At 39.1% G+C, this 20552-nt stretch overlaps 1 protein-coding gene across 1 annotated transcript in view; it reads left to right on the top strand.

The window, feature by feature from the left end:
- Positions 1-20552, top strand: part of ROS1 (ROS proto-oncogene 1, receptor tyrosine kinase) — a 114907-nt gene that overhangs the window by 52824 nt on the left and 41531 nt on the right. Inside the window, exons 18-27 of the mRNA XM_045161990.1 lie at positions 632-894; positions 3099-3162; positions 3756-3958; positions 5664-5869; positions 6951-7234; positions 11330-11506; positions 13365-13567; positions 15307-15451; positions 16308-16540; positions 16628-16804. Of these exons, the coding sequence (XP_045017925.1) occupies positions 632-894; positions 3099-3162; positions 3756-3958; positions 5664-5869; positions 6951-7234; positions 11330-11506; positions 13365-13567; positions 15307-15451; positions 16308-16540; positions 16628-16804 (1955 nt within the window). The remainder of the gene's footprint in view (positions 1-631; positions 895-3098; positions 3163-3755; positions 3959-5663; positions 5870-6950; positions 7235-11329; positions 11507-13364; positions 13568-15306; positions 15452-16307; positions 16541-16627; positions 16805-20552) is intronic.

Raw genomic sequence — 20552 nt, 5'->3', positions numbered from 1 at the left:
ACAGACTGGGAGAAGACCTTGTGGGGGAATCCTGAGAAAGAAGAGGAATGTCTTGGATGGCACGACTTGGAAAACGGGCAGAAGAGTTTCTCTTGATTGACATACACACAGAGAGAGAAATTAATTAAAGGACTGTGAGAGGCTCAGTTGCTTGGTTTGGCTCTAGAATAGATGGCAACAGTCAAGCCATACTCTCAGAGAGGGTTCAAGATGAGATGATCTGGACCCAGGATATGCTTTATTTTATACCCTGAACTGGCTAAAATCTAGGTAGAGATAGTGTCTTCCTTCCAATGGAGACTGCCATTTCCACGTCCAGAATGAGGGTAAATACTGTATTTTATAAGGAGAACTAGCCAGCTTCCATGTACACAAACACAGACTAGAAAGATGAGCCTCAATCATAGTAAGCAGGATTTGGGTTGGAGAAAAGGAAGACTAGCAGAAATATCAGGATAGGTTCCTGAAGAAATCTACGGCATATTCTCTCCAGAAGAACTTTAAGGACAAGACAGATACACCTTACCTGTCTGGAATGAGAAATATTTATTACTATGTTGCTCCGTACCCTCATCGTGAGTGATAGAAGTTGACCTTATATTCTTTTCTGCCCTGTATCTCTGCTTTTCAGTTCCATCAGCACCAGAGAATCCCAGAATATTTATATTACCAAGTGAAAAACACTGTAACAAGAATGTAGTTGTGGTGGAATTTAGATGGAATAAGCCTCAGCATGAAAATGGTGTGTTAACAAGATTCGAAATTTTCTACCAAATATCCAACCAAAATGACACGAACAAAACAGTTGAAGACTGGATTGCTGTCAATGTTACTCCCTCAGTGATGTCTTTTCAACTTGAGGGCATGAGTCCTGGGTACAGTATTGCCTTCCAGGTACGAGAGTGAAAATGGGGATACGGGGGTCTTAGTGTAAACAGCTGCTGCTGCTGAGTCACTTCAGTCGTGTCTGACTCTGCGACCCCATAGATGGCAGAGAGTGGATTAAAGGACCAGGTTAAGAAGTCTGCTCTGTTAATAATCTGATGTATGCTATAATCACAGAGGTCAAGTGGGCAGCAAATATAGAGCAGGGAGAGGGTACAGCTAGGATAAAGGACATCTTGACACTTTCTTGCTTCCAGATTCAGAACAAATCATTATTTTTGGCTCCATCACTAAAGGCCATGTATCACGGTAGGTGCTTTTATATTGATTATCTCATTCGATCTTCACATCGTCTGTGAAGAAAAAGCCATGTCCCTGGGTGCATCGGTGAGGTACCAAAGCTGTGTGGTTGGGAAGTAGTGTGCTGTTTGGTCTGGCTCCTAGAATCCTCTCCATCACATCACATCAATTCCTGGGAGGCATCCAACAAGTGGGGATGCCCTTACTTCCAGTTATAGAAGGAAATAAAAGCTGAGGGTCTAGGTAGTTGACATCTCACATTTTTCACCTGGCTGCTGAGAGAGAAGAAAGTGAAAGAGAGTGGGAGTCAAAAGGAAAAAGCTACTGCCACCTGTTGGGGCATTTTTAATTTAATATGACAAAGCTTTCCCCTTATGGTAGATGGCTTGATGATTTTTACATCCTCATTATATATCAGACTAGTGACAAAGTTGTGCATATTTAGAGTTATTTTCCATCCTTTTTGGGAAACATATGGTTTTGGGAGAGTTTTAGAGATCTGTGGTTTCCAGAAGATCTATTTTATTTTTATAAAATTTTAATTCAATTATTTTTATAATAGGTTAACATATACTAATAAAAATTATACATAAAAGTGAGAGATGATACACATTCTTATTTGTTAAGAATTATGTGTGTTTCAATTAAACAAATATTCTGGTTGAGTGTACTTGCCTCTATGGTTTGTTGATGTTGTTTAGCCTCACAGTTGTGTCCGACTCACTTGTGACCCTGTGGACTGTATCTCACCAGACTTCTCTGTCCATGGGATAGCCCAGGCAAGAATGTTGGAGTGGCTTGCCATTTCCTCCTCCAGGGGCTCTTCCCACGTCTCCTGCCTTGGCAGGCAGATTCTTTACTGCTGAGCCTATATGGTTACAGTGGTTCAGATCTCAGTCAGCACAGAACTTTGCAAAGTGACACACATGCATAGGCATAAGTTTTACTTGAATAGTCCAGTACAAAAGTGAAGGCTGCTTGATATACATAAAATATATGTGTATATATATATGCACCACATTACACACACACATACACACACACACCAGGGATAGATAGTAATAAATAGAATACAGTAGAATTGATTTAATAGAGGTATAATAAAAATGAACCAATATTTTGTTGATTGAGAGAACACTTGAGGATCTGTCTTTTCCAGGTCATCATTATGGACGGCAATTTTCTCGTAGGCTATAGTACACAGGCAAGGTTTGGAAGTGGAAATAATTATTATATAGTAAAAGACATTTAATAAAAATTGTTAAAAGATGTTGCTATTGGAATGCAATGTGGCGCAGTGGGAAGAAATGCACACAGACCTCAGAAGACGTAGTTCTCATGCCAGTCCCTACCTGTGTCCTTTTGGGTGGGTTACCTACCCCGATGATGATCTTTGTCCAGTTTCTACTCTCAGTAGTTGTGGAGATGATCTATGTAAAAGTGGTTTGAAGCACACTATTCCTTTTTAAACATGAGGGTTAATTACTATTTTCTTTTCATAAATCCCCTTTTTAAAAAGTACAGGAAATTCAGTTATCTGAAGCTTCATGTTGATTTCATGATAAGTGGAAGTTTACCATAATCTATATAGTTTTGTTTCTGTTAAATATTCCATGTAACTTAATTTTGGAAATAGCTAAAAACCTTTTTAAAAAACTTTAGATCTTCTGCAATAGGGATTTGTGCCATTACTTTGTACTTTTCTGGACAAAAAAGCCCTAGAAATAGTAGTTTAGGACAATATTTTTCCTCATAGTTTATTGCTGTATACTTAGATGTGACTAACTGAAACTATTCATAATGTATCTCATAACTCTGAAATGAAGCATTCAATAATTTATCAGTCTCGGAACTCAATTATTGTCACTCAGGACACTTCTGAAGGCACTTCTTTTATTCTTTTCTTTCTTTAGGTTCGAGTCTTCACATCCAAAGGACCTGGACCATTTTCTGACATAGTAAAGTCCAAAACATCAGGTATTTATTATCTGAAACCTGTACAAATGTTAATAACAATTAGTGATTTAATTATAAAATATCAATATTATATCAATTTTATAAAAGTATTAATAGTATATTAATTTTATACAATATAAATTTGATTTGATTATCAAATATTAATAACAATTAGTGATTTAATTATCAGGAACTTCCCTGATAGCTCTGGGTTTGATCCCAAGGGTTGGGAAGATTGCCTGGAGAAGGGAACGGCTACCCACTCCAGTATTCTGGCTTGGAGAATTCCATGGACAGTCCATGGGGTCACAAAGAGTCAGGCACGACTGAGTGACTTTCATTTCACTCTCTCTCTAGTGATTTAAAAACATTTTAACCCTTAGTATTCTCAGGGATACCCACGTACTATCTCTGAGCTGAAATTAAAGTCAAACAAAGTAATCGACTTTTATCATCACCTAAGCTTAGAGTGCCTGGGCAGTCTCCACTGAAACAGGTATAGGTGTAATCCATGAGCCCAGAGACTCATGGGTTTCAAAATGGTCTGATACTGAATCAAGGGGTTTTGCTAAAGTTCTTTTTCTCATACATATTATCTACATGTTTGTTTTTAGAAATTAACCCATTTCCATACCTCATAACTCTCGTTGACAACAAGATAACTTTGTTAGATATGGATCGAAATCAGGTCGCATGGACGTTTTCGGCAGAAGGCGATGTCGGTGCCATGGGCTACACAGCTGATGATGCAGTGGGGTACTGTGCTCAGGGAGACTCCCTCATCCTCCTCAGAATGGACAACCGGTCCAGCACTAAGGTATTTTGCTATGTAATTCCTTTGAACGAAAGTGGAGTATCTGCCTATCACACAAGCCTGTGATTAAAATCACTGGCCAGTGGTTGAGACATTAAGATTAGAATGGCTGAAAAAGACAGGTGTTGTACAATTATTTAGTTACAAATGATTTCAGGTTATATTTGGGGCAAATGTGATTCAGGCTTAATTTAGCAAACAGTGGGTTTAAGGCACTGTGTTACCTGAGATAGAGGTAAAAAAAAAAAAAAGTCACTGTCTTTGAGCAAACCCAGTCTTGTATTAGTCTAAGATAAGGAAGACAGGGTTGCATAGTGGTTAAGAGGGTGAGCTTTGAAATCTGACAAGCTAGGGTTTAATTCTGACTCTATTACTGCTAGATCTGTGACCGTCAGCAGTTTCTTTAACCACTGTGGTTGCATAGTTTCTCATCTTAGGGTGAAGATTAATGAGCTAAGCCTTGGAAGGCACTTGGCACAATGCCTGGCCTGTGGTAGGCATTCACTGAATTTAGCTAGTGGAGGGGCTAGGCAGAAGACTGTAAGTGCTGTGCTGAGGGCAGGATGCAATGGGACTGCAGAGAATGGATACTTAACCCAGGGTGGAATGGTGGTGATAGTGGCAGAGTGGAAAGACATCTTGGGTACAAAGATGATGAATCAGGTGAAAGTGGGGCATGGCTGAGAGATCAGCAAAGTCTGGGAAACCAGAGAGTCACAGCCTGTTTGGGGAGCTGTAAATAGAAGGAGGTCTTCCCTGGTGGCTCAGCAGTAAAGAATCCGCCTGCAATGCAGGAAACATGGGTTTGATCCCTGGGTTGGGATGATCCCCTGGAGAAGGAAATGGCAACCCACTCCTGTATTCTTGCCTGAGAAATCCCACAGACAGAGGAGCCTGGCGGGCTACAGTTCATGGGGTGGCAAAAGAATTGAACATGATTTGGTGGCTGCACAACAAGTAGAAGGAACTTGGAATGGAGATGGAGGTGAGGGGGCACAGTGAAAGGCAGGTGTTAAAGCTGAAGAGGTGGGCAGGGGCCTGAATGTAATGGGCCTTCTTTATTGTGCTAAGGAGTTGAGTGTCAATTTTAAAGCCAGCATTAAGCTGTTCAAGACATTTAGTGGATTATTAATGCAATCAACTAGTGTTTCAGGAAGACCTCTCTGTTACCTGTCTCAATAACCTTAGAGAAGGTTAAGTCGGAGGCAGTCGGGAGGCTATCACAGAAATCCAGATGGGAAATGTTAAGCAGGAAACGAGAGACAATGAGTGAGAGAGGAGAGGATAAATTGGAAGATATTTAAAATAGGACTAATTCACTATGGGTAAATGACAATTGTCAAGATTGTTCCTCAGGTGAGTCTTGGAAATCCATAATAATATAAAATGCAGGAGAAAAGGAGATTTGGGGGTGGAGTGATGCATTCTGTTTCCTGGGATCATTCATTTGAAGATTTTCAGTAGGTAGTTTGATATTTGAATCAGTAACTCAATGAGCCATCTTGCCTGAAAATGTAGATTTGTAGCACTGGTCTGTGGATTACAGTTGAAGCCATGGTGATTGAAATTAACCACGTGTGAAAAGAGGTCCAGTGTTACAACGATACACAATCCAGAGTTATCAAGATTTGATATTACAAAAGAGAAGTGCAGCCAATAAGTAAAATGACCACTATCTTCTTGATTGTGCTTACTACCTGTTGTTAAGATTTTCAGAGATGCACGGGTTTTCGATATCACATTTATTACAATTGACTGGATTTCAAGGCACCTCTACTTTGTGCTGAAAGAATCACAGAACAGAATGCAAATATTTGATATGGATCTTGAGAACAAGGTGAAATATCCCAGGAAGCTGAAATTTTGCAACAGAAATTCAACAATAACTTCCTTTTCTGTGTATCCTTTTTTAAGGTATGTGAAGTGTATCTGTTTCTATTGTGATGAAATAGACATAAACATATTTAATGTGATATCTTTGGTTTAATATCAGAGTCAATGATGGGACAATAAGATGCTTAATGTTCTTGATGTTAACTTACAGTAAGTAATTCTATGTATGAATAATGAGCCCATAACCACCAATATATAAAATTAATCCATACTGAGAACTCCTTTAACCTAAAGTTAGATTAATTACCAGCAGGAAACTGGAGTGTATTTTTAATCCAGTGAATTTAATAAATATCCCCAGTTGGTAAGGACAGGAATGGGATTGAGACAGTGGTAGGAAATGAGCAGGAGATAGGCAGTTTGTTTTGCACAGTAAATGATATTCTGGGCTCATTTGTCTTTAATTAATGTCTTCATTAGATGAATTTTAAGACCTCCATTCAGCACCTGAAGGGAAGTTTTTCAGGCTGCTTATGTTTGTGCCATTACCATGGTTATAGTCTGTCTTGAAACTAGATTGGTAACTAGTATTAAGAAGTAGAAACAAACTTAAGAAGAGAGGGATGGCAATGGTGTTGATGCAAAGTATGCAAATTTATTTCATATTTAGAGGCTTTAACAAACTATTTAATACAATACCTAAGATCATTAAGGCTTCCCTGGTGACTCAGACGGTAAAAAATTCACCTGCAATTCAGAAGATATGGGTTTGATCCCTGGGAAGATCCCCTGGACGAGGGAATGGCTATTCGCTGCAGTATTGTTGCCTGGAGAATTCCATGGATGGAGGAGCCTGATGGGCTATAGTCCATGGGGCCACAAAGAGTCAGACACAAATGAGTGACTAACACACACTTACAAGGTCATTATAGTCCAAGGCTTTTGTTGTAAACACATTTATTGAGAAATTGTTGGAAAATGCTACATACTGGACTTCATGTGACCTTTTCCATCAGAAGGTTTTTGAGCTCTGAGACATGTCCTCTCTAGAGGTGGCATTTGTTCCCACAGTCATTAGAAATGAGTTCTCTTCATTAGAAAGTGATATGTGTGATGGTAGGTTTAACTGATTAAATTGGAGGGTCTTTTTTTCCCCCAATAGTCGCCTATATTGGACAGAAGTTTTTTATTCTGGATCTCAGATGTTCTACTACAGTATTATCAACCAGACCGTGCACCGAATTCTGCAACCCCCAGTCATAAACCATCCAAACGGAAGCCAATGTTCTTGCAACGTGACTGAATCTGAGTTGAGTGGAGCAATGACTATTGACACCTCTGACCTAAAGAAACCACAGATATACTTTGTCAAAGGTCAAGAGATCTGGGCAACAGATCTAGAAGCATGTCAGTGTTGGCAAGTTATCATCCTGCCTGCTCCACTTGGTAAGACACTTGTGTGTATGTAGATCTTCACTGGCGATGGGAGACCTTCCTACCCCATTAAAAAGGGGTTACATTCAACATATACTCAAATGGATATATATATGTATATACATACAAATAATATATGTATATGGTATTTACTCCAAACCATGCCAAATGTTTTTGTGGATTTCAAGTTGTATTCAGGCAAATTGTACACAGGCATTGGCATAATTTTCTGGACTGGTAGGAAACTTTTTTCTTCTTGTCATTTTATAGTTAACAGAACTATTAATACAACTCATTGAGCTCAATTACATATTCTAAACAGGTTACTAAATGCATTATTGCATTTGATCTTCAAAATACCTCAAGGAAGTAGATATTAATATATGCGTTTTACAGATAGGGAAACTGAGGCTGAGGCTGTCTGTAGGGTTAAAATTAATACAGGAGCTGGTGTTTGAAACTGGGCCTAACTACAGCATCCCTGATCTTCCTGCCAGTACTTCACTTCCATGTTGATGATCTCATTGCCTTCACATTTAGTGTGACTTGGTCAATATTTGACAGGTCTGTTTGCTGAAATTCACAAGCTTATGGAGGAAATATTTTAAAGTCATTTGGTAGTCTCCTAATTAGGAGTACTTGTAAAATTTTAAAAAATACCCTAAACATCCCCATATATTCTTAAGGCTCTAGTCCTCACCATCCGATATAGTAATTGCTCATCACATGTGGTGATTTAAGTTTAAATTAATTAAAATTAAATTCTAAATTTAATTCCTCAGCCATACTAGTCACATTTCAAATGCTTAAAACCCATTAAGTGGCTAATAGTTACTGTATTGGGCAGCATAGATATAAAATATTTCCATCGCCAAAAGTGCTATTGGGCATTTTGAAACTGCACATGTGTGTGTGTGTCTGTGTGGTATAACTGAGTGTATGGTTTTGTTGACATGTCCCAGAGCATTCTAGAAACAATTGCAATGTACTTTCAGTGGGCTTCAGATTAGAGATAATGATTTGAACTTCTCTTACTAGGAGAATAACTTGCTTCTGTTGAGTCTGTGACAAAAGATTCACAAAGACACTCACAAAGACTCACAAAGATAAAGACTCCTTGGTCAAAGTTTAATTCCTTTTTTTTTTTGGTCTGTGCCTTGTGACGTGCTGGATCTTAGTTCCTGGACCAGGAGTCCAGCCAGTGCTTCATGCTGTAGAGCATGGAGTCCAGGGTCTTAACCACTGGACCACCAGGGAAGTCCCTGATTAAACTTCAGTTCCACTCTTGTGAGGAGTGTGAATAAACTAGGCCTCACACTTGACCTAGCACGGCCATCCTTGCTGAGTCCAAGAAGCTTGCCAAATCAGTTTACAGCGAGTCCCTCCCACTCAGTATCTGACTAAGTTCTTTATCCCCCACTGTTGATGTTGTTGGCTTGCCTTTAGCAAAAACCCTATTGGACCAGTTTAGCAGGAATTCCCCGCCCCTGCCCCTTGATGTTTCCTCTCCTTGTTGGGTTCCGCCCCCAGTTGTCATGGTTGTATTTGAGTTGTGCACATCTCCCTCCCCATTGCAATATTACAACAGCCTTGATTAAAGTCTTCCTGACCATTTAAACAAGTGTCAGAATAACTTTCCTTACCATCTGATACACAAGAATTATCTAATGGGCCCTTATCTTATAGAACTAGTCAGTCTTTCATGAAGCCACAATTGAAATCCATAATCCCAAAATTGGAAAATTAGAATGACTTTAGAGATCATTTAGCTGACATAATATTGGAAGAAATCTCCTTTACAAAAACAGCCTTGAGCTCTTGTTTATAAAACATTTACTACCTTATAAAGAGGTCTGTTTAATTTTTGTGCAATTCTAAATATTATATTTTTTTCTTATGTTTAACCAAAGTTTTCTCCCATTCCTCTATTCACTGACCTGAATTCTGACCTTTAAATTTACAAAGAATAAGTCAGTCACTTTCCACATGATAGCCGCTTAACTGTACAAACAGCTGTCATAGCCCATGCTAAGCAGTTCCTTTAGAGGAAAAAAATCAAGTATCTATAAATACTCCTTAGGCAGTGTGGCTTCTAGATCTTTCTTTGCCCTGGTCACCCTCCTGAGATTTTACTCTAGCTGCTTAATCCTCTTAAATGTTGCCCCATAATAACTCACTGAACTTTGAATGTGTTTTGGTCAGCGCAGAGGACCTCTGACTACCCAGGTCTTCTTTTGCTGCAGCTGAAAGTAACATTAGGCCTTTGAGCTGCCTGCCATTTGAAGAACTCATGGCCTTCTTTATGTTTTAATGATTATTAAGCCAGATTTCTTTCATTCCTAATTTACAGACTTAATTTTAACCTTGAATTTAGGATGTTATATTTGTTATTAAATTAAATGCTATTAAATTTCCATCCATTTCATGATTCTGCTGTGATATTTTTCATTGGTAAGCCAAACACTGAATGCACTAGCAACAGTATGATTCATGTATTATCTGCAAACTTGATAAATATGCTTGTTCTGCATTCATTCTCAATTATTGATAAAAATATTGAGCAAGGCATTGAGTCCTGAGCCTCTTCTCTTACCTCCCTTCAGTCAGTGTTGTTTGATGTGAAATCACACAGTTTAGTTCAGTCGCTCAGTCGTGTCCGACTCTTTGCGACCCCATGAATCGCAGCACGCCAGGCCTCCCTGTCCATCACCAACTCCCGGAGTTCACTCAAACTCATGTCCATCAAGTCGGTGATGCCATACAGCCATCTCATCCTCTGTTGTCCCCTTCTCCTCCTGCCCCCAATCCCTCCCAGCATCAGGGTCTTTTCCAATGAGTCAACTCTTTGCATGAGGTGGCCAAAGTATTGGAGTTTCAGCTTCAGCATCAGTCCTTCCAATGAACACCCAGGGACTGATCTCCTTTAGCATGGACTGGTTGGATCTCCTTGCAGTCCAAGGGTCTGTCAAGAGTCTTCTCCAACACCACAGTTCAAAAGCATCAATTCTTTGGCACTCAGCTTTCTTCACAGTCCAGCTCTCACATTCATACATGACCACTGGAAAAACAATAGCCTTGACTAGACGGACCTTTGTTGGCAAAGTAATATCTCTGCTTTTGAATATGCTGTCTAGGTTGGTCATAACTTTCCTTACAAGGAGTAAGCGTCTTTTAATTTCATGGCTGCAGTCACCATCTGCAGTGATTTTGGAGCCCAGAAAAATAAAGTCTGACACTGTTTCCACTGTTTCCCCATCTATTTCCCATGAAGTGATGGGACCAGATGCCATGATCTTTGTTTTCTGAATGTTGAGCTTTAAGCCAACTTTTTCACTCTCCACTTTCACTTTCATCAAGAGGCTTTTTAGTTCCTCTTCACTTTCTGCCATAAGGGTGGTGTCATCTACATATCTGAGGTTATTGATATTTCTCCCGGCAATCTTGATTCCAGCTTGTGCTTCTTCCAGCCCAGCGTTTCTCATGATGTACTCTGCATAGAAGTTAAATAAGCAAGGTAACAATATACAGCCTTGACGTACTCCTTTTCCTATTTGGAACCAGTCTGTTGTTCCATGTCCAGTTCTAACTGTTACTTCCTGACCTGCATACAGGTTTCTCAAGAGGCAGGTCAGGTGGTCTGGGATTCCCATCCCTTTCAGAATTTTCCACAGTTTATTGTGATCCACACAGTCAAAGCCTTTGGCATAGTCAATAAAGCAGAAATAGATGTTTTTCTGGAACTCTCTTGCTTTTTCGATGATCCATAAGTGAGTTTTAAATACTGGTTCTGCCCTTGGATAACTTTGTAGCCTTGAGGGGATTATTTCACCCCTCCAAGCCTCAGTTTCCTAATTACAAAATTAGACTAATAATAATAGTATTTGCTTTGATATGGCTTGATATGGCAAGTTGGCTTGATATGGCACTACAATGAGAAAATATCTGGAAAATTCTTAGGCTAAAAACTCAAAATAAAATTATTTTTTATACTGAAATAATACTTTCAAAATTGATCAGAAAAATTTCATATATTGCTTAGAGCAGAAAATGTCAGCTATGTATTGTGTTCTTTACGTTCTTTCTTTCACTTATGTTTTTCATCAGCAGGAAAAATGCTTGTTAGCTTGACTGTGGATGGGGAATTTCTATATTGGATCTCCAAAGTAGAGGACAGCACACAGATTTATCAAGCAAAGAAAAGCAATGGGGCCATCCTTTCCCAGGTGGAAGCCCCAAGGAGTAAACATATTTTGGTTTACAGTTCAGTTCTACAGCCTTTTCCAGGTAGGAAAGTCACATTTTTTATAAGCTTGTTCTCCCAGTTTAGGGTCAGGAAAATCTCATAATGTCTCCTCCTCCAGGGCAGTCCTTCCAGCTCATCACTGTGCTCTCAGCATTGCTCCAAATGGTCAGGGTTTGGTGCACACTGCAATTGCTATTTGCCTGGGTCACAGTTTATCTCTATGTGTACTCGTGGCTTGGGCTGTGGCAGGCCACTTTAGATGTGGGAAACCCTCGGCCTGTCAATCTCTCTGTTCTCTTTCTCTTCTCAGTCACATAACTTCCCTTCTTTTTGTCTTGTGTCTCCCCTGATGGTATTTTAGACTTCCCAGTGGTGTCAGAAAGCTTTGCATTTAATTTCAGGTCTTTTTCAAGGTGAAGTGACTTATGTATTATAGCATTATATATGTCAACTATTTAACGTGTGTACACGTGTGCTACTATTTTTATTGTTTCCATCTTGCTTATTTCATGTGTCACTCATGAAGTTTTCTAGTGTTGTGCTCCTAAATCTATTTTCCCCACAAACCTTCTGGAATTTGTTTAATGCAATGACTTTTAGAAATGTATGTATCAAATTATCCGGGCTAGACCCACGAAGTGGAGAAGGCAGTGGCACCCCACTCCAGTACTCTTGCCCTGGAAAATCCCATGGATGGAGGAGCCTGGTGGGCTGCAGTCCATGGGGTCGCTAAGAGTCGGACACGGCTGAGCGACTTCACTTTCATTTTTCACTTTCATGCATTGGAGAAGGAAATGGCAACCCACTCTAGTGTTCTTGCCTGGAGAATCCCAGGGACAGGGTCGCACAGAGTCGGACACGACTGAAGTGACTTAGCAGCAGCAGTATCATATTATGGTGGAACTGACTATATTTCTTGCTGAGAGTCATAATAAAAAATGTTTGAAATATAAAAACCAACCAAACAAGAACAAAAACAGCATCACATAGCCTTATGGGTGACATTCAAACCTAAAGTGGTTTTCTCAAGTTCTCTCTTCCATTAAAGTCACAATGTCATTCTAAATTCAGTATAATTCCCTCTTAGAGACGGACAGAAATGAATAAAAGAAACTCTCTTTGCTTAAATGTATTCAGTTATAAAATATGTAAGTTATACAGTATGAAAAATGGGAGAATTCATAAATAAGCTGAATGTCTATTTTGGTAAATAATTCATTAAGAGATTCAAAAGGCACGTGCAATATCTGGTTGAGGTTGAGCACACAGGCATATCTGTAGAATGAAAGTCCTAAAGGTGACATCAGTTTTCATCATAGGAGTGCACTGAAAAATGTGATTGATAGAATACTCTCATTGCTTTCTTCAAATAAAAAAGGGTCCATTTTGCTACTGTCTAGGTACATAATTAAGGCTTCCCTGGTGGCTCAGTGGTAAAGAATCTACCTGCAATGCAGGAGACCCAGATTCGATCCCTGGGTTGGGAAGATCCCCTGGAGAAGGGCGTGGCAACCCACTCCAGTACTCTTGCCTGGAGAATCCCATGGACAGAGGAGTCTGGCGGGCTCTAAGCCATAGGGTCGCACAGTCGGACACAACTGAAGTGACTAAGCAGCAGCAGGTACATAATTAAGCGTACTTTAGCTCCATCTGCTGGAAATTATAAGCAATTACCAGTTACTTTGCTCTCTTTTCCCCAGGCATTTATCATCTTCAAAACACATGGGAGGAAAAAAAAAGTGTCTTCCTGTCCAGAATAACATTTCCAACACTCCAATATATCACACCTTATCAGTTAAATAAAAATGAAATGCGACATTATCTTTGATGTTAGATAAATCTGCTATTTCTCTCTTATCCATGTGTATATATATTTAATCATTTTTATTATTATTTTAGATAGAGCATTTCTGTCTCTAGCTTCTGATATTGCAGAGCCAACTATACTTAACACTACTAACACCAGCCTCACAATCAAATTACCACCTGCCCGGACAAAACTCACATGGGATGGCATCATGAGTCCCACTCCCACATACCTGGTTTATTACAAAGAAGTAACTGACATGAAGAACAGCTCTGAATTGAGAGATAAAATGCTGGTAAGGCTGAAGCCAGTTGTCTTGTCTTTTCCCAAGATGCCCTATTTTGATATAAAATCTTCAGCCGAAGTATTTTCTGTATAATGTTCTGAAATATGCTATTACTCTGATTTTTAGAGCTGAATCATCAAACCATTCTGGATTCTAGTCTCTTGCCTAGGAGTAAGTTAAGCTCTAAGGAAGTACATTAACTCTAACCAATGGTAGATTGCCTTATAGTAACCGTTCCCTGAGTGTCCTAAAAGAGCTGGGTTTGTTGGCTCTCTAATTTTATCTAATTATATGCAGAAATTGATAGAGACCTGTTTTTGTGGCCATCCCAACAGATTGTGGGGTAAGAAGTAAATTGGACAGAAAGAACATTATTGTGTACCTCTCTTCCATCATATATAGCTAATATACAAATTGTACATTATATTTTTATTTTCTATATGTTGTGAAATGTGCGATTAGGCAGGGACTACTATTTTATCCGGGCTTCTCTGGTGGCTCAGAGGTTAAAGTGTCTGGAGACCTGGGTTCGATCCCTGGGTTGGGAAGATCCCCTGGAGAAGGAAATGGCAACCCACTCCAGTATTCTTGCCTGGAGAATCCCATGGACAGAGGAGCCTGGTGGGCTACAGTCCACGGGGTCACAAAGAGTCAGACAAGACTGAGCAACTTCACTCACTCACTCACCTTTTTATCCACCATTGTATTCCTAGCATAATACTTGCCATTGTATAGGCATTTACTAGGTATTTCTTGAATGAATGAATGGACACAATTCATTCCATCACTGATCCATGATGGAACCCAGTGATTCCATCACTGATGTTCCAATGCCATGTGATGGAATCATGTGTTTCTAGTATTTTTCTTTGTACTTATATTTTGATCAAGTCAAAAGGTGAAATTGACCATCATCTATTGGAGGTAACAAGCACTGTACTCTTTGACAGAAAGTACATCTGATTCTTGTTACTTCATTTATCTATTTTAAAAATTACATTATTTATTTTTCAATTTTGTCTATTTTAATCTTCTTTACACATTTCTAAAAGGAGTTGTTTCAGAGACAGATTAATCATTTGGCTGACTAAGACTGGGCTTCTGGCATTGGCATTTCTCTTATTAGAGGTAATCTATCATTTTGGCTTCACAGCGATTAATAGGGATCAAAGGCAGTGAGTGGTTCTCAACTCTGATGGTTCACTGGAGTTTGTAAAGTCTTTGAGCACATGCTTCACCTAAGACTAATGCGATCAGATCTCTAGGGGTGGGACCCAGGCCTCAGTGTTTTCTTAAAGTTTCCCAGATGATTCCAAAGTATAACCAAAATTGAGAATCGCTGGTCTAAGGAGAGCCTTTTCAGTTTCCTAAGCTTTATTTCTAAGAATGATTAGGTAACATAGCTTACTGTATTAACTTATGTGTCACATTCTCACAATACCTTCCTGCTGAATTTCTAATGCAAGGCTAATAAGACAGTTTTGTCCTCTGGGAATTTAACATCCTACATGAAATAATTAAGTCACAATTGACTGAGGGCTGCCAATCATTTGGCATTTATTCCTGGAAACATTAAACAACTCAGGTCTGGGCAGATTAGGACAATGAAGACCATCAGTCATGATCCAAGATTTAAAAATAAATTAAAAATTTTGAGTCTTTTCCTTTTTCTCTCTTTGATTAAATAATTTCTCCCCATTTGTACAAAAAATAAGAATAAGATATTGATTTTTTTAAATTAATTACAGGAATTTCAGGGGAGTATAGCCCTTATTGAAGGTTTACAACCATTTTCAACATATATGATACAGATAGCTGTAAAGAATTATTATTCAGATCCTTTGGAACAAATACCTCTGGGAAAAGAGATTTGGGGAAAAACTAAAAGTGGAGGTGAGTTATGGGCATGGTGTGGGTTTCTAGAGTGGGATTTTGCAATTAATGTGATGTGTGAGCCTATATTCGTTTTTTATCTGGATGTTAAGAAATCTTTCTTATGTGAGTTTTTTTAAGCTTAGTAAGAAGAATGTGTTTGTAGACGAATATTCTGATGGCATCCTTACTCTAACACCAGAAGATGATGGATAATATTCCATCAAAATGAAAAGCAACTATATAGCAAAACATCATAACCAATTCTGTTACTAGAAACACATTCTTTGGTCTCACCACACAGTGTCACTCTCTTCCTGTATATTTATAGACCTCTGTACACGTGGTGAGACCCAGGAAAGTCAAACTTTTTCTCTATGTGAATTTTTAAAATTTTGTTTATTTTTTAATTGAAGTTTTAATTTAGTTGCTTTACAGAATTTTGTTGTTTTCTGTCACACCTCAACATGAATCAGCCATAGATCTATGTGAATTTTACCGAGGGCTACTGAGATGCAAAGTCATGGAACCTCATTAAATGGATTTAGAGTCTGAAAATGTGTTGTAAGAGGTGACGGTTATGATGAGGAAATGCCATTTCTTTCACATGTCTCCGATGGCATTCACAAAACTCACCAGAATTGCCCAGATCCTCGAGCTGGAGTTAGAGAATGATTTAGTCATTAGTCAAAAATAAGCGAGAGCCTTTCAGGCAGCCTGGTCACTTACCGTTATATAAGAGGCTGGCTTTCCCTCGGAACATCTGTCATTCATTCTGCTCACATGATACGCTTATTCCTCAACCAAGGCCCTGTGATTCTTTCCATCTTGCAGTGCTGTTGCAACATCCCTTATTGTGCGCCGCTATTTATTTCAGTACCGGAGGCAGTTTGGCTCATGAACACAACCGTGCAGTCAGACACCAGCCTCGTTATATCCTGGCGGGAATCTCACAAGCCAAATGGACCGAGCGAGTCCGTCCGCTATCAGGTGGCAATCTCTCATCTGGCTCCCATTCCAGAGATTCCACTAAGGCAAAGTGAATATCCAGATGGAAGTCTCTCTCTCCTCGTTACTAGACTGTCTGGTAGAAAACTCTATGTGTTAAAGGTACGGCCAGTGGATTGGGCACTTTAATTACCACTCTCGAGAGCAAGGTTCGAGAAAGGTTAAGCAATTGTTCTTTTTTACTAAAAGGTTCTGGCCTGCCATGCTGAGGAAATGTGGTGTGCGGAGAGTCACCCTGTCACTGTGGAAACATTTGACTCGCCAGAGAAACCTTACGCCTTTCTTCCAGAGAACACTAGTTTGCAGTTACATTGGAAGGCTCCATCAAATGTTCACCTCATCAGATTTTGGTTTGAACTCCAAAAGGTACATCTCAACATACACTTTTAATGCAAATCTTTGTTTTATGCTACAGAATAAATCAAAAGGCTTTTTCCAAAAAATATCTTGAGGGCATTCACTTGTATTAAATGAGTGATATATTTGACAACATTCATTGGTTCAGATTTTCCAGATAGATGTGGTAAGCTATCTAGACTGATTTCTGATGGAAAAAATTCCCAGAGAGTTTAATTTGCTCTTAAAAGGCTCCACATAAAAGAGTATAAATTACGGTTTACTGGTTTCATAATATTTTACTTACTTTAGATGTTATCAGCATGGTTCTCTGGTTTGAAATCCATAGCAATTTGTTTTATTTTATGGAAAAAAAATGGAAAAAACTGAACAAGCATAAACCTAAAACCTGTTTATAAATGTTCTTTCAACCATTTAAGGACTGTATAGCAACAGGAAAGAAGAAAGTGATAAACTGGTTTATTCTAAAGTAGTTGGATCTTGCCTTGAAAACTTTAAATAGTTCCTCATTCAAAAATCTTCATGCATTAACCAATGTAAATAGATCCACTGAATTTAAGCATCAATTAATTTAATTAATTCACTTCTAAGGAAAATCTACACTGATTTTTATACTGATACACTTAATAGATTATTAAGTTTTTATAATTGTGACATTTCATTTTTCACTACTATATATTTGTGTGTCCATGTTTATAAAGACTGGTTAGGAGTGTTTTGTAAAAACAAATCAGTATGGTCATGACCTCATTTTTTTTAAAAATGAAGTTGCTCCCCAGAGGTTTTAAAATTTTACTATATAAACTATTTTTTAGAATCTTGTACTTTTAGAATCTTTGTACTTTTAGATAAAAACTATGAAAAATAAGCAACAGCAGTGATAAGTTGCTCTAAGTATTAAGTTGATAAGACCAAGACTATAGTTTAATTTGATTTTTTCCATTGAGCATGTTTATGATGATTTGTTACCTATTTAGAAAATAGTCATTTCATAAAAATTCAGTTTTAAATTGGAGAAATTGAAGGATCATCTTTTTGGGGGACATCTATTTAAGTAAGAGACATTACTTTGCCAACAAAGGTCCGTCTAGTCAAGGCTATGTTTTTTTCAGTGGTCATGTATAGATGTGAGAGTTGGACTGGGAAGAAAGCTGAGCGCCAAAGAATTGATGCTTTTGATCTGTGGTGTTGGAGAAGACTCATGAGAGTCCCTTGGACTGCAAGGAGCTCCAACCAGTCCATTCTAAAGGAGATCAGTCCTGGATGTTCATTGGAAGGACTGATGCTAAAGCTGAAACTCCAATACTTGGGCCACCTCATGAGAAGAGTTGACTCATTGGAAAAACCCTGATGCTGGGAGGGATTGGGGGCAGGAGGAGAAGGGGATGACTGAGGATGAGATGGCTGGCTGGCATCACTGACTTGATGGGCATGAGTTTAAGTAAACTCCAGGGGTTGGTGATGGACAGGGAGGCCTGGCGTGCTGCGATTCATGGGGTCGCAAAGAGTTGGACACGACTGAGCGACTGAACTGCACTGAACTGAATGCGGTTCAGCTTGAAGTCAAGGGGAGGGATGTAAAGTTCATTTCCCATATCAAAGGTGTGAACTGAGGAAGGATCTTAGAGGTGATTCCAGCCTCTCATGTTACTGATGAGAGGCTAGACACTCAGGCAGGTGGCCCAATGAGTCAGAATCACAGCTGGGCAGGGGAGGACCCTCTGCCTCATTGCTGACTCATCACTACAGAGGCTTTCCTTAGTCCATCTGCAGAAGGAACATGAGTCATCACCATCCACCCCACTTCTTTTTTTTTTTTAATTTTATTTTATTTTTAAACTTTACAAAATTGTATTAGTTTTGCCAAATATCAAAATGAATCCACCACAGGTATACATGTGTTCCCCATCCTGAACCCTCCTCCCTCCTCCCTCCCCATTCCATCCCTCTGGGTCGTCCCAGTGCACCAGCCCCAAGCATCCAGTATAGTGCATCGAACCTGGACTGGCAACTCATTTCATACATGATATTTTACATGTTTCAATGCCATTCTCCCAAATCTTCCCACCCTCTCCCTCTCTCACAGAGTCCATAAGACTGTCCTATACATCAGTGTCTCTTTTGCTGTCTCGTACACAGGGTTATTGTTACCATCTTTCTAAATTCCACATATATGCGTTAGTATACTGTATTGGTGTTTTTCTTTCTGGCTTACCTCACTCTGTATAATAGGCTCCAGTTTCATCCACCTCATTAGAACTGATTCAAATGTATTCTTTTAAATGGCTGAGTAATACTCCATTGTGTATATGTACCACAGCTTTCTTATCCATTCATCTGCTGATGGACATCTAGGTTGCTTCCATGTCCTGGCTATTATAAACAGTGCTGCGATGAACATTGGGGTACACGTGTCTCTTTCCCTTCTGGTTTCCTCAGTGTGTATGCCCAGCAGTGGGATTGCTAGATCATAAGGCAGTTCTATTTCCAGTTTTTTAAGGAATCTCCACACTGTTCTCCATAGTGGCTGTACTAGTTTGCATTCCCACCAACAGTGTAAGAGGGTTCCCTTTTCTCCACACCCTCTCCAGCATTTATTGCTTGTAGACTTTTGGATCGCAGCCATTCTGACTGGTGTGAAATGGTACCTCATAGTGGTTTTGATTTGCATTTCTCTGATAATGAATGATGTTGAGCATCTTTTCATGTGTTTGTTAGCCATCTGTATGTCTTCTTTGGAAAAATGTCTATTTAGTTCTTTGGCCCATTTTTTGATTGGGTCATTTATTTTTCTGGAGTTGAGCTGTAGGAGTTGCTTTCCACCCCACTTCTTAAAGTTTAGGAAAGGAGCAGCAGACAGGGGCCACCTGGTTCTGTCCTCATGAGTTTCATATGATACTTTTGTTTCAAGACCTCCTCTACCCTTGCTCAGAACAGGTTTTTAGATAGACCGCTTGAGAAATCATGAAGCTGAAAATGTAAGATGGTAACTTCTACATGCATGATCACCTACAAGTACTAATGTAGAAGGCTGTGTTCTGAGAGGGTTGGTGATGCCATCTAGTTGGAAAGGTCTATTTCTTTTGAGCAAGTTGAACCTACCTCATCATGGTAGGAAGTTAGAAATAGTCTTGTAACTCCACACTGAAACTCTGAGGGGTGAGTGACAAAGGTGAATATGCATATTTTAATTAATCTTTTTTGTTCCTTTCCATCTCTGCCCTTCTCCTTTCTGAAAAAGGATAAAAAGATAAACTTCCAATCTTCATCTTTTCCTTACATGGAAAAATGAGAGTCTTTGAGCACAAGGGCTAAATTTTTATCTTGGTCTTTAGATTTCATAAATTCTTTATTATAATAATGTGTAGAAAAAGAACACATTCAATTTAAGATTGAGGAGAAATAAATAATTTTGCTTTGGTAAATTTTTTTCATGAAAATTCATTAAAATTGTCTTTTTCTTAGCTGTCCAGGGGAATCCCTACCAGAACTGGACATTTCCGAAGTTTCTGTCTCTGAGACATAGTCTGCACCATTTCCCCCACACCCTTGCTCAATAATTTGGAAATCCTCTCTGGTAGCCTTCCCCCCTGCACTTGTTGGCCTATGATGAATGAAGATCCCAACTCCCTTGACATTTACTGGGGTAGCCCATGGCATCTCTATAAGTTAGTGATCTGCCCAGAACATTCATTGCTGTGGTGAGGTCAATACTCTACAGTTTTCCAGCAAAACCCTTGGCCAAATATCTCCCTGA

The sequence above is a fragment of the Bubalus bubalis genome, chromosome 10 (genome assembly GCF_019923935.1).
Source record: "Bubalus bubalis isolate 160015118507 breed Murrah chromosome 10, NDDB_SH_1, whole genome shotgun sequence".
NCBI classification, from domain to species: Eukaryota; Metazoa; Chordata; class Mammalia; order Artiodactyla; family Bovidae; genus Bubalus; species Bubalus bubalis.
This window is presented reverse-complemented; position numbering and strand designations above follow the sequence as displayed.